The 12,462-nt window shown below is 47.5% G+C and overlaps 1 protein-coding gene across 4 annotated transcripts in view; it reads right to left on the reverse strand.

Moving 5' to 3' along the window:
• Positions 1–12,462, reverse strand: part of flvcr2a (FLVCR heme transporter 2a) — a 43,222-nt gene that overhangs the window by 12,387 nt on the left and 18,373 nt on the right. For all 4 annotated transcript variants that reach the window (XR_005005358.1, XM_036542100.1, XM_036542098.1 and 1 more), the window contains 2 exons: positions 10,560–10,701; positions 1,791–1,931 (listed from right to left, as the gene is read on the reverse strand). Coding sequence is in view for 3 of the 4 variants with exons in the window: in XM_036542100.1 (XP_036397993.1) it covers positions 1,791–1,931; positions 10,560–10,701 (283 nt within the window). In the remaining variant the exon portion in view is untranslated. The remainder of the gene's footprint in view (positions 1–1,790; positions 1,932–10,559; positions 10,702–12,462) is intronic.

A 12,462-nucleotide genomic window follows, 5' to 3' on the forward strand; every position in this document is an offset into this window, starting at 1 on the left:
TGAGGAAGAAAATGGGGACACGTCAGCCCGGCATGGGGAGGCCAAGTGGGGCCCCGGGTTCCACTGCAGCTGGCCGGCACACGGCCTGCCACGAGGGCCCACAGCAAATGCGCAGGGCCAGATGGCGCCCCGAGTCTGCTCAGCTCTGCCCAAAGTAGGCCAGCAGAGAAGCGCACATACACCACTTCCCCACCGTCAGACACTTTAGGGTTATTTTCTGTTGCGTTTTAGAAACAATGTGCGCTGTAGAGAACACCGTGTTCAACCACAGGACGTTCGACACAGTAGATCAGAGGTGGAGGTGTGGTAAAGGATATTATGACATTTAATCTGCCCTAAACAGTCTTCAGTGTCACCTGACCGGTCCAAAGTCTCAATATGAAAATCGTGCTCATCGAGTTTTAAAAACAAACAGATGATGCTGGGTTAATGACAAACAGGGAAACTGGCGACTCACAAACTGTACCGAAAAGTTTGTGAGACCTAAAACGCCACTGTGAGAGACCTTTAGATCTCCACATGTATACGTGGATTGGAGGTCAAGCCAGGCACACCTTTCCATGGGCTGATAAGTAAACATTACTATTGATTTCTAAATCCCACAGGCTCCTCCTTGTGTTACTGCACGCGTAATGTTCATGTTGACATAAGCAGGCAGTTCAGATGACTAACTCTGGAAGGAGCTCACTTTGAAAAGTGGCTGTAAAAGTCAAAGACGCTGCTAAAACCTCAGACGCCTCAAAGTACCCAGTCACCCTCTAATTGAAAATAACTGTGAGCGCTACATCATGACGCAAAATCAAGGTCGACTGCAAGCCATGACGGCACGGCTGCTCCAGGAAATGTTTTTTTCTTCTTACAAATGAAGGGGAGAATGTGTTTGTCGAGTGATCCAAGGGCACAAGCTCCACACTGTAACCTTTCTTCTCCTGAGGCGCACAGCCCCCGCCCCCCGAATACCAGAGTCCGACTCGCGACACCCACCATAGCCTGTTCACCCCGAAGCACCGTACAGAGCGCTCGGCCTTTTCCCATACTCCCCTGGGGCATGAGTTCACGTCTCTCTCAGCCGCACGGAACAGCGGACCGGGCAAAAAGGGCCAAAGTGATGATTTCTCGTCCGCTGACCGCTAAAGCTCCAGAACGCTCATGACCTTTCAGCGCGAAATGTCACAGCGAGAGGCCGGAGGAAGAGCGTCACTCCCCAGCTTTCCTTCTCCGCTCTGCGCTCCGCTCTGCTGACTGTAAACAACCCGTGACTCTGCCTAATGGGACAGTGCTAGATTACAGGAGGGCTGCAGAACCACTTCCACAGCCCCCAACCCTCCCAAAATACATATAAGCCTTCACACAGGCCTCTGCTCTGTGAGTTACGGGCAGAGTGCGGCAGATACTTTCATAAAGCCCCCGCTGACAACCTGGTGACGTGTCACTCATGGGATCCATTAAGAAGATCCAGTAGGCGTGCTCTGTGGCAGTCTCTTCTGCACATCCGAGTTAACCGTTCACATGCCAAGCAGCGAGGGAACATGAATGACGCCCACACCCTAAATGCACAGCCACAACACAACTGTTCCCAGCACAAGCATTGATCTCCCCTTGCCTAAGATAGTGCAGTACTCATGCTTTGGACTGTATTACAATGCTCCATTATGTTCTGCTATGCAATGTTTTCATACCCTGGCAGGAAGTGGCTGGAGCAGACTGTCAACCCAAAGGCGGGGTGTTTCTCTGCGCGTGTGAGGGGCCGTGGGCAGGGGGCTGTGACGGGGACGGGGACGGGGACCCACCGTAGCTGATGATGAGGAGGATGAAGGGCCTGTTGCGCAGCAGCCTCAGGATGGAGGCGGTGTAGGAGTACTGCTCTGGAGGGATGCTGCGGGCCACAGCCTGCGCCTGGGAGGGGGGGATATCCGGCCTCTCCTGGAAGACTGACACACACACACGCACACACACACGCGCACACACGCACGCACACAATATGTGATCAGAGATAATTCTGATGAGCAATATCAGAATGAGCAATCATAAGAGGAATCGTAAGAGGAAATCCACAGTTAATCTGATGATTCTGATGATTCACTAATACAGTGATAAAACTATTAGTGAATAAAGCTATTCACTGATTATCAAAGTGATAAGATAGAGTGACAGTGATAAGATACAGTGATAAGATTACGCTGTAGCATCAGCAAAACAAGGAGTCAACAAGGAAACAAATCCTGAATCCGGTTTGTTTTTATTTCTCACATCCTTCACAGATAATCAACTCCCTGCCCAGCTTCCACAGAACTGGAGACCGGAGTCGCGTGCTCATTAAAAACCAGACCTGGGGAGGCTGGCTCTTCTGGGGCTGAGGCGAAACACTGCAGGTAGGCATGGGACGCGATGGTGAAGGGGCCAGGAAACCTGACACGCCCCAAAGACAAAACACTCTTCCAGGAAACCGTCGTTATCAGGACAGACAGCCATCAGGCCAGCCCCATGTCACAGACATTATCAGGTCTTCACACTGCTGCTCCCTGCAACAGCTACCCCCTCGCTGCTGCTCAGTGTGATCCCACCTTCGCCTTTCCTCTGCACGTTTACACCCCCCCCCCCCACATACCCCTCTTTAACCCATATGTGGCATCCACACCTGCTGCTACATAGCTACCGTAAACGGCTAGCGCAAACGCGCTGACGTTTAAAATGAAAGCTGTACACCCGCACAGAAGCAGCTCTGAGCGAATGCCTTTTGTAGGACTGTTGCGCTGGATATTAAGAGGGCGCAGTCCCTGCACCATGCTAGTAACAGTCTGTGCTAAGCTGGATCTGAAGTAACGCACCACGTCAGTGCCATGAAGCGGTCACTGCCTAGCTGTGATCCTGCTTCGCACAACAGTGATGAGACCAAAAATCTGGGGAACACAAATGGCTAACTAACCGCAGCTCAGATCCTGCGCGACTGATGTAAAAGGAATTCTGATGTAAGAGGAAATCCACAGTTTCTCTCTCTAAGTGAAAGCCACGCGGGAAGGTCTGAGCAGCAGTCGGCATTAAAACCCCCAACGGGTCATTCACCTTCTGTTCCGTCCTTCCTGTAACTGTGAGCAGATGCAGAGCTCACCGTTTAAAGAGGCTGTTCTGGAGTTCGGCATACCGAAATGTGACCCACCTCTGAAACCTCAAAGTTATAGGTCAACGCAAAGAATCTCTGCATGCCTGGCTGACATCTCCAAATGGATGTCATCCCACCATCTAAAGCTGAACCTCAGAAAAACAGAACTGCTCTTCATCCCAGCCGGCCCTTCCCCCCTGCATGACCTCTCCATCACCGTCGATGGCACCACAATACCATCCTCTCAGTCAGCAAAGAGCTTGGGCGTCATCCTCAACAGCAACCTGGACTTCAAGGAGTACATTGCTCGCACGTCACGGGCCTGCCGATTCCTCCTCCACAACATCAGGAGGATTCGTCTGTTCCTGACAACATACGCGACGCAGCTCCTTATCCAGGCCAAGGTTCTCCCTTGACTGGACTACTGCAACGCTCTCCTCGCAGGCCTCCCAGCCTGTACCACCCAGCCTCTCCAGCTCATCCAGAATGCAGCTGCCCGACTAATCTTCAACCTCCCCAAATTCTCCCATGTTACTCCCCTGCTGAAATCCCTCCACTGGCTTCCTGTCGCTGCCAGGATCAGATTCAAGACCCTGACCCTTGCCTTCTCTGCAATCAACAGGACAGCCCCTGCCTACCTCCAAGAACTCATCCAGCCCTACACACCAGCCCGACCCCTGCGTGCCCTTGGATTAATTCAGCACGTTTACCTTGCATTACAATCAGAGCTGATTTAGCCAGTGCGGTTGATATTTTACAGCAGGCTTCAGTGTACGTTACTGAGGCCTTGACTGTGTTTTAATCAGCGTTACGCTTCTCATCCTCCACGGAGAGGAAAGATGGAGGGTGAAAAAAGAGAGGGAGATTTAGGCTGGTGCTAATGTTGATTCCGATGTGCTAGTCTCCATCCAGCACATGCTGTAATCTTCAGCCATCGTTAGGTTTATGTCGCACTCCATTAGCCTCCATTCTATGTCACACTCCAATAGCTGTCATCTCAGATCACTGCACCCACAGACTAATTGGCTTGACCGGCGGTGGACTCAGGGCGACAAACCAGAAAGAGGGTAATGAATTCCTCAAGAGCCCGACGGGAGTGAAACGACAAAGAAGCCGTCATCTCCTAACTGGTCACCCTGTTGTTACTCTTGTACCGAGAGTCTCACCCTAAGCGTGTCAGTCTCCTTCCCGCTGGCTTCCAAAACCCTGTCTGGGGTCACCGATTTATACATGTCACGTAGACATCAAATTCTTTTTCACCAATTGAGTTGACACAATACCATAATCTTGAACTTCAAAGTGATACCAGTTCAGCTTCTCAATATTTCATCCCTTTTAGGTACAACAGCAAAAGACAACATCTGAACACTCTAAATTTTGAATATTAAATTTGTTAAAGCAAAATTAATAGGACTGAAGTTGAGAAACCTGATCCTAGATGACTACAAAAAAGTGAGTTCTGCATGGACATAAAGGGAAGCCTTTTCTGTTTGTAAGTGACTCTATTTTACAAGAATACGAAATGCAATTTTCCTCAAACACATACAGACAACTCTGTTACTTACATGGCTTAAGTACTACCAAATGCATAATCAATGAAATTTTGAAATGTATTATCTCAATGTGTATGTACCATCAACACATCTGTATTTGAAAACCTTAAACAGGATAGGCACACATGCATGTACACACACTATGTGAACTGATTCAAATTTCTCTGGAAGCAATGTTTGTAGTTAATGCATCTAATGACACAAGCTGCTTCCATTAAAGACGTATATAAAGTCTTGGATCTCATTAGCAGCTTTCTACTTGTGCAAAGGTGCTGACATATTGGATGACAGTACATTGTATTATATATATAGGCATATTATATTATATTATATAGCAAACCTGCTTATAAGATGGCTGCAATAACAGCACTCTCCATAAAAAGGCAACATACTGGTAACATGGCGCATAAAGTACCTTCTCCCCCGGTGACCATGCATGGTAACTGGCTCGACAGACACTGGGGCCTTGTTACAGACAATGAAACGGCTCCCTTTGTTGAAATGCCATAAAGCAGTGCTGGAGGATTGTGACTGAGTGAGTGACAGGCCTGCGGTACAGCAGGCTGAAATGTTCTGAATGCACCAGAGCACAGAGTGTTCTCTATGTACTTGCACACCCCCACCCCTGCCCGCCCCTCCCCACAGTGAATGCCATCATCATAAAGCAGAGCCTCGGACCGAAAAGCTCTTTCACAGGCAAACTTGCACAGGAGCTGTGGAGTGGCACTTAGGGCACTTGCTGAAGGCTCTGGATTCAAGACCAGGGGGATCTGTGGGCTGAGGAGGGCTCTTCAACAGTATTCCCGGTGCTCCAGTGGAGAGAGGTCTGGGGCTGAATAATCACTTCAGAACCCAGAAAACAGGCCCAATGAGAGTGTTTGCTGTAATTGGGTCCTCACTTTCAATTGCGCACTTTCAAAGGTGTTTGCTGTAGGAGGCAGGCTGCTCATCTGTAAGCAACGAGGCCCACGGCCTGAGTTTAAAAGCAGCTGTGTCGCCCACTAACAGTGCCCAGGAGCACACAGAAGTGGAGGGAAATGGTATTGTTCTGCTTGGGGGCTGCGGGCGTGAGCCAGGATTTCCCCATCTCACCATTCGCAGGCACCCTGCAATTCACTGGGTATCTGTAAATTGTTTGAATTACATCAGTAGAGTCATCCTTCTTGGCACTCACTTCACTGTGGTGCATTATTGGAATTGTAGTGCAAAAAATAAACATAGGCTTACATGCAAATGTATGGAAGGATTGCACTCATCTCACTTCAGTGCTCCAGAATGACTGCAGAGGTTGCTGCTGTGAGACGAGTCTGACGCGCAACTGGCGATTCCCTAAAGGGTGATGGAAAGGGAAAACGCACAATGACAGTGTCTCCCGAGCAAAGTAAAAAGCAGGCCAGAAAGAAGGTTCCACCACTTCCTTGGCCAAGGGCCACAGCCTTGTCAGATCTCCCCAGGAGCAGACGGCGGAATGCCTCTCACTCGCGGGGGAGAGCGTGCCGGCACGCTTCCACGGAGGACCGAGGAGATAAGATAAACACACACGGAGAGGGAGGGAGTTAGAGGGAGGGGCCGTCTGCTCTATCAGGTGCGGAAGCCCGGGCTCCGCACACTGCCACCCCCCGTCAGGTAATCAGCAGCACGTGGCCGCCACGTTGGCCTCCGGGGGAAGCAGGGTCATCCCCGGTGGCCGCCACGTTGGCCTCCGGGGGGGAGCGGGGTCATCCAGGAGAGGAGGCTCAAAGACCAGCGCCATGTGGCAGGTGCTGCACACCCCGCTGCTCTGGAACGTGTCAGACACCGTATCACAGTGCGTGGAGAGTGACGGACGCAGATGGCTGACACATCCGAACGAGCCCGTCAAACAAGACACTGTCCACAGCGATTGGCAGGGATAATTTATGGACCTGTCAGACAACTTTATCTGGAGCAATTCACAGGGTCCCACACAAGCTTCTTACACACTATGTCACCTGCACACACACAACTGGATTTTTACTGTAGTAATTACCGCAGGCTGCTGAGCCACTTGCGACGGCCAAGAATATCACCTTCAACGCATAGCCTTTTCTAAAGCAAGGCCCAGGGACACGATGCCCCGCCACCTTCCCCAAGCGCCCCGCTGACAAATTTCCAACGGCTCTGCCTGTCAAATTTTTGTTCAAAGCTCACTCTGCCTCACAGCTGTGAACAAGACAGTGCCCTGATCTTTACAACTGTAGCAGCCACAAACTGCATTACGTACAGTGCTTTTGATGTGTTGATCATCAAGTCATCTGTGATCATGACTCATCGTGAACTCATGCACACCAGAGGCACTGCCTGCGTGGAGACACCTTGCTGGACAATGGACCTAAACTCTCTGGAATGGGGCCATGGTAGGGTTGGGTGGCCCTGCCATGCGGAACAGTGGTTAGAGCACTGGACTCTGGACATGAGGACTTCCTGTCAGATAAGACTGCATAAATGAGCAACAACAATTGCAAAAACAACTCCAAGCTGGTTAAACCCATTTGTATCATAAGGCTTTCAAGTTGAGGAGTGCTGTTTCCTCACTGCTCATCTGTATTGAACTAAACTGCGTGGGACATTTAGACCAATCAGAGAAGAGTGCAACTTGTGGGCGTGATGCTTCAGAATAATGAAATCAGGGCTCCAGACTACGACCAAAATGGTCGCATATGTGACCATTTTTTGAGTGCACGTGAGTTAAAATTTCACATGGTCGCATTCGTGCGAGTGCATGATGATTAGGCTGTATTGGTGCCCCTCCGGCATGGGTACTGTGTTAGCCATTGCGGTTGAAAGCAGTACTTTTTCTTCTTCACTGGCTCAGTCGGTCTCTCCCTACCCGCGCTCTCCCTGCCTGTACACGCGCACTGATGATGAAACACGCAAAACAATCCATTTACCTGTTACCGTGTTCCAAAGATGAAGCGGTCTGTAGCTGATTATTTTAACCCTTTGCACGCAACTTATTTTATGCTATGTGCGTTACGTTACATGGTTCGTTATGTTTTCATTAGCATTATTAAGCTTCTCATAGTTTTCACAGCTACATTTGCTACATTTTTTATGTTAAATCGCCGTTTCCTCAAAGCTAGAATTAGCTAGAATTTTTCCAATCTCGTGTTATAATCGGCTAATCACACCAGTGTGACCATACACGTGAAAGGGTTAAAAAACAAAATGAGGAGAGAGAGGAGGAGGCTGGTGGAGAGGGAGAGCCAATGAGAGGTCCCAACTCAGATGATGAAAGTGCAGGTGCAGGCAGGAAGAGGCCGACTGAGCCAGTGAAGAAGAAAAAGTACTACTTTCAACCACAACGGCTAACACGGTACCCATGGTTGCGGTACAAGGAAAAAAATATTCAGATTAAAATATTTAGCAAATATCAAGTCTCGAGTCACTGTCAATTTTTACATCAATGCAAAACTAGGGTATGCAAAATTAAGACAACTATTCATCAGCATACAAGGTCATTGATTAATACCATGCTGTACCAAAAAAAAAAAAAGGGTGCAACCAAATCATGTGCTGGTGCGACCAACTGAGAAAGTTGGTAGCACCAGTGCTACCAGTGGAGGAGTTAGTCTGGGGCCCTGGCAATACAAGCTGCCCTAAATCATTGTAAGAACAGCAGCTCCAGAGAATGTACAGTACCCACCTCATGGGCTCTCAGCTCCAAATTTGTAGGGCTGTGCTAAAAGTCTGGCAGGACCTTCTGACCCCATCCCCACTGGCACCTTGGCTTTTGGTCTGGGCTTAGGAAGGAGATGGGAGATGGGCAAATGTAATGCAACTGATACTGCTATGTGCCTTTTATATCTAGCAGGCAGAGCCGGGGTGTACGGTGTCTTGCAAAATTTTCCACAGCCTTTCTGCCCAATGTCCGTGAGATTCTGGCCTCCATGCCTGGGGGGACCCGGCCCGTACGCTGTGAACACAGTTTGGTGTTCATTTGGAGGGGAGTGCGTGGACAGCAAAGGGCCTCACTGTTTGCATTCAACCCTGCGTGACAGCTCACCAGCAGCTCAGAAACATGCACCGCAACCACCACCATCACTGTTATCATCATCACACGCCACTTACTCCACCCACATGGTGCCTGTCTTCTGGGTTCAGCTTATCAAAAACAAGCCTCATTTAGCAAGTACAAAGAGCAAGAGACCAAGAGAATCCACCAAAGAGAAGAAGTGTTTTTTTTTTTTTTAATTAGAAAGGCTGACAACATGAAGAGCATGCAAACTTTATCTTTAGAAACTTCTAGAAGCCCCATCTACCCCCACCCCGACCCAATAAATTCATGCTTCCAGGAATCATAAGGATTGCTTTGCTGCAATTTTATCTCTTGTACTATGTGCTCTCAGCCATCTCCACTCGAAACATAGCACCAGGGGATGCATTCCAGCAAACCACTGGCGTTCTGCCTGTGGAGATCTCCTCTTGCCACAATTAACTGCAGAAACTGCGCTACTGCAGTATCACCAAATCGGCTGCCAAGAAGTTAGTGTGTCGGATCGGCTAACACAGCTTCCGTTTCCAGTACGTGGTGGTGTTGCTTTCACTGGTCCTCGCGTGACACACAGGAAATGGAACTGAGAGGCAGGAACAGGCTCTCGTCCAAGGCGACTTTCAAGAGTTACAAGTTCATCCATTTATACAGCTGGATATTAACTTATATCCAAGAATCCTGCCCAAGGGAACAACAGCAGCACCCCAGCAGGGAATCAAACCAGCAACCTTTCGGTTACGAGCCCTGCTCTTCACCACTATGCCACACTGCAGAGGACTGACATGCCGGTCATTCGGAAGACCACCAGCAGGACACTGCACAATAGAGCAGGAAGTCCATACTGTCCTTCAGGGCAGGGAGACACTCAGTTCTCTGCATAAACTACATGGGATGGTTAAATGGTACCTTGCATCATGATGAACAATGGCATGTACTCTTAGAAAAGCCTTTGTTAGGAATCTGTTCTTCAGGTAAACAGCCAATATTTTAAACACCTCAAAACCTGCTACAAACACTATTACTAAAATAACAATAACTAAAATGAAAAGGAAAAATAGGGAGAAGGACGATATGAAAACCTGATTACTTTAACATGCTGACTGACTACTAATACAACAGTACCTTACTCCTGTCCATTCATTTAGCTTTTATACAGTTTAACATGCTTTTTGTCTTGTCCCAATTATTTAATGAGATGGTAACACAGGCTACATATAGGATACGTAAGACAAAAAGAAACACCATTTGAATTACTCATGAAGCAAATGGATCAACACCACCAGAGGACCTGCTACAAGTGTGAGAAGGCTTCACGGAAGCAGAGCAATCTTTAGCAAATCTTGGTGGGAGAGGGAGAGGCAGTGAGTTTTAGTATTTGTTAAGGCAATGTATGACGAATGTGTATGAAAAACTGTCTCATGCGCCTCAGAATGGACAGCCTTCACCAAAATCATCACTGAATGCTGGTCATAAGGTGCATGCCCTGTTAATGTTTCACAGGATAATAAACCCTTATCAGCTCCGAGGAGTGATTTGTTTTGTTATTTCCGATGTAACCAGCACCACACCTCAACAGTCAGCCCTCCTCCTATCCCCACACCACCATGAGACAGGTTTCAAAAATAGCAGCGTATGTCATTTGTACCTTTTATATGTTCAGTGAGGTCAGCTTGCCTGTGTTCCAAATTTACACTAAAGGGCAGTAAGGCTTCACAAACCACAGAACATTTGGACAGCACTGGTCAGTTATTGACAACACACTGCAGCTCCACCCACTGTGAGGTTCAAGGAGCCTCACTCACCCATCAACAGTGTACTGGGCCTCACAAGAATCACAATTAAATCCTAGAATTATCACAGTGGTAATTATTCCCACTCCCAAGGCAGGGCTTACCGATGACCACCAGGACAAACAGCAGGGTGGCCACTCCTGCTGTGATGTAGAACATGACGCTAATGTGGCGGGCCAGCTCGTCCAGGTCATCCACGTTCGGCACCAGCATTGGTGGCACCAGGAACCCAATGGCAATGCCCAGCTGTGGGGAGATGAAACCACACACAAAGACCACATTGTCACACTGCAGAGGAACTGAAGGAGGCTGTGTCCATTTTCAGGGTGAGCTGCCTTTTGCCTTGACTCCTACAAAGGCAGCTACCAGTCACTTAGCCACTATCTTACAGTAATCACAAAAAGCAGCTAGGTAATAAATTGACGATAAAATGACTAATGTTACGCAGCTAGCTTCAATATAAGCTAGCTAGCTAACAACATTAATGTAGTCTTCCATTTACAGTGGTACCTGTTAGCTAGCTACAACTCACTAGCTAACATTAATACCACTGCTGACCTCTATTCATGGTAAAATTACAACTTGTTAACTATAAATGGAACAATCAGATGCGGTTTTATTGCATTTAGAACATTACAAACATTTAAAAACAACGTACTCAATGGCCTATGTCTTGCATATTGCCTCAGCCACCAAGTTTTCAATAAAATTTTGGAATCTCACATGGGCCACAGTGCCTTTTGGGAGTGCTTTCTGTTTGAGTGAACCATCATTTGTGTCCTTCAAATTTGCCAATTAGATACCTCAGGAGGCCACATTTTAAGTCACCTCCGAAACTGGACATGACTTAAAATGGCCGAGAGGATCACGCTGCCTTAAAATGCTGCCTTCTGAGGCAGTTCACTTCGAAAATAGACACAGCCACTATTGATCTTTTTGACACTGGCAAATCCGTAGGCAGTAAACTGAGGAGATAACACCAAGCAAACATTACAGAAGGATCCAAGGCAAAATAAAGCAGCGTAGGACCTTGCTGTCGAATTGTTTAAATTACAGTGGAACTGTTCAGGAACAGGGGGATGTACAATGTACAGTAGAGCGTGAGAAGCATCTGAACACACTCAGACCACAAACCCTATTCCCTGCGAGACTGCCGTTATGCAACACCAGTGGCCACACAGTGTGACTCTGACAGCCCAGAACAGAGGCAAGCTGTATGGGGTGTTGACATATATATATATATATATATATATATACGTCAAGCAAAGCCAAGCAGGCAGGCAATGTTGTGAGGGTGATGTCAGGGAGATATTTCCTGGCCTTCCAAAAATGTGCCTGAGAGTATACTGTGTGTGCCCACCCCCTTCACAGCCCCACCACTCACTGGCAGTGAATAGCTATCAAAGCTCCCTTCCAAAAAAGACATGGGAATATATTTTATAATAAATAAATAAATAAATACTTATTTCTGAACATGAAATACTTTAAAACGGGTCCCTTAAGCATACCATGATCTTACCAATAAAACCATCTTAAATGGGTTCAAGAAAGAGTAGTTTGTGATTCGTTCTGGCATATATGATAGCTTTGAGAAATGCAGGAGTATTTGGCGTATTCTAGAGATCTGCATTATAGTCATACGGGGGGATGCCCGTTCTTCACATCTTTCTGGATAAAATGCATGCCATCAGTGTATTGTCTTTGGTTTGTGTTCTACAACTGTATTTTTTATATGTGTTTTTTTTCTTTTGCTGCTTCAGTAAATATGGAGGTTTGTTGCTTCCCTACATAATCTTGTCCGCACTGTCGTTCAGTAAGTGGCGACACCAGACCTTATATCAGTTTGAGGTATTAAAATTCAAAAGAATTTATATAATATTTCTATAAAACAAAGAGCGTATTACATATTATAGGTTCAGAGAGGTAATTAATTTATCTAAATGTTTATTTACATGTCACATTGCGAGCTAGCTATTGCCAGCGCAGCTACTTATTAATGAACAGACA

This window comes from Megalops cyprinoides, chromosome 12 (assembly GCF_013368585.1).
Source record: "Megalops cyprinoides isolate fMegCyp1 chromosome 12, fMegCyp1.pri, whole genome shotgun sequence".
NCBI classification, from domain to species: Eukaryota; Metazoa; Chordata; class Actinopteri; order Elopiformes; family Megalopidae; genus Megalops; species Megalops cyprinoides.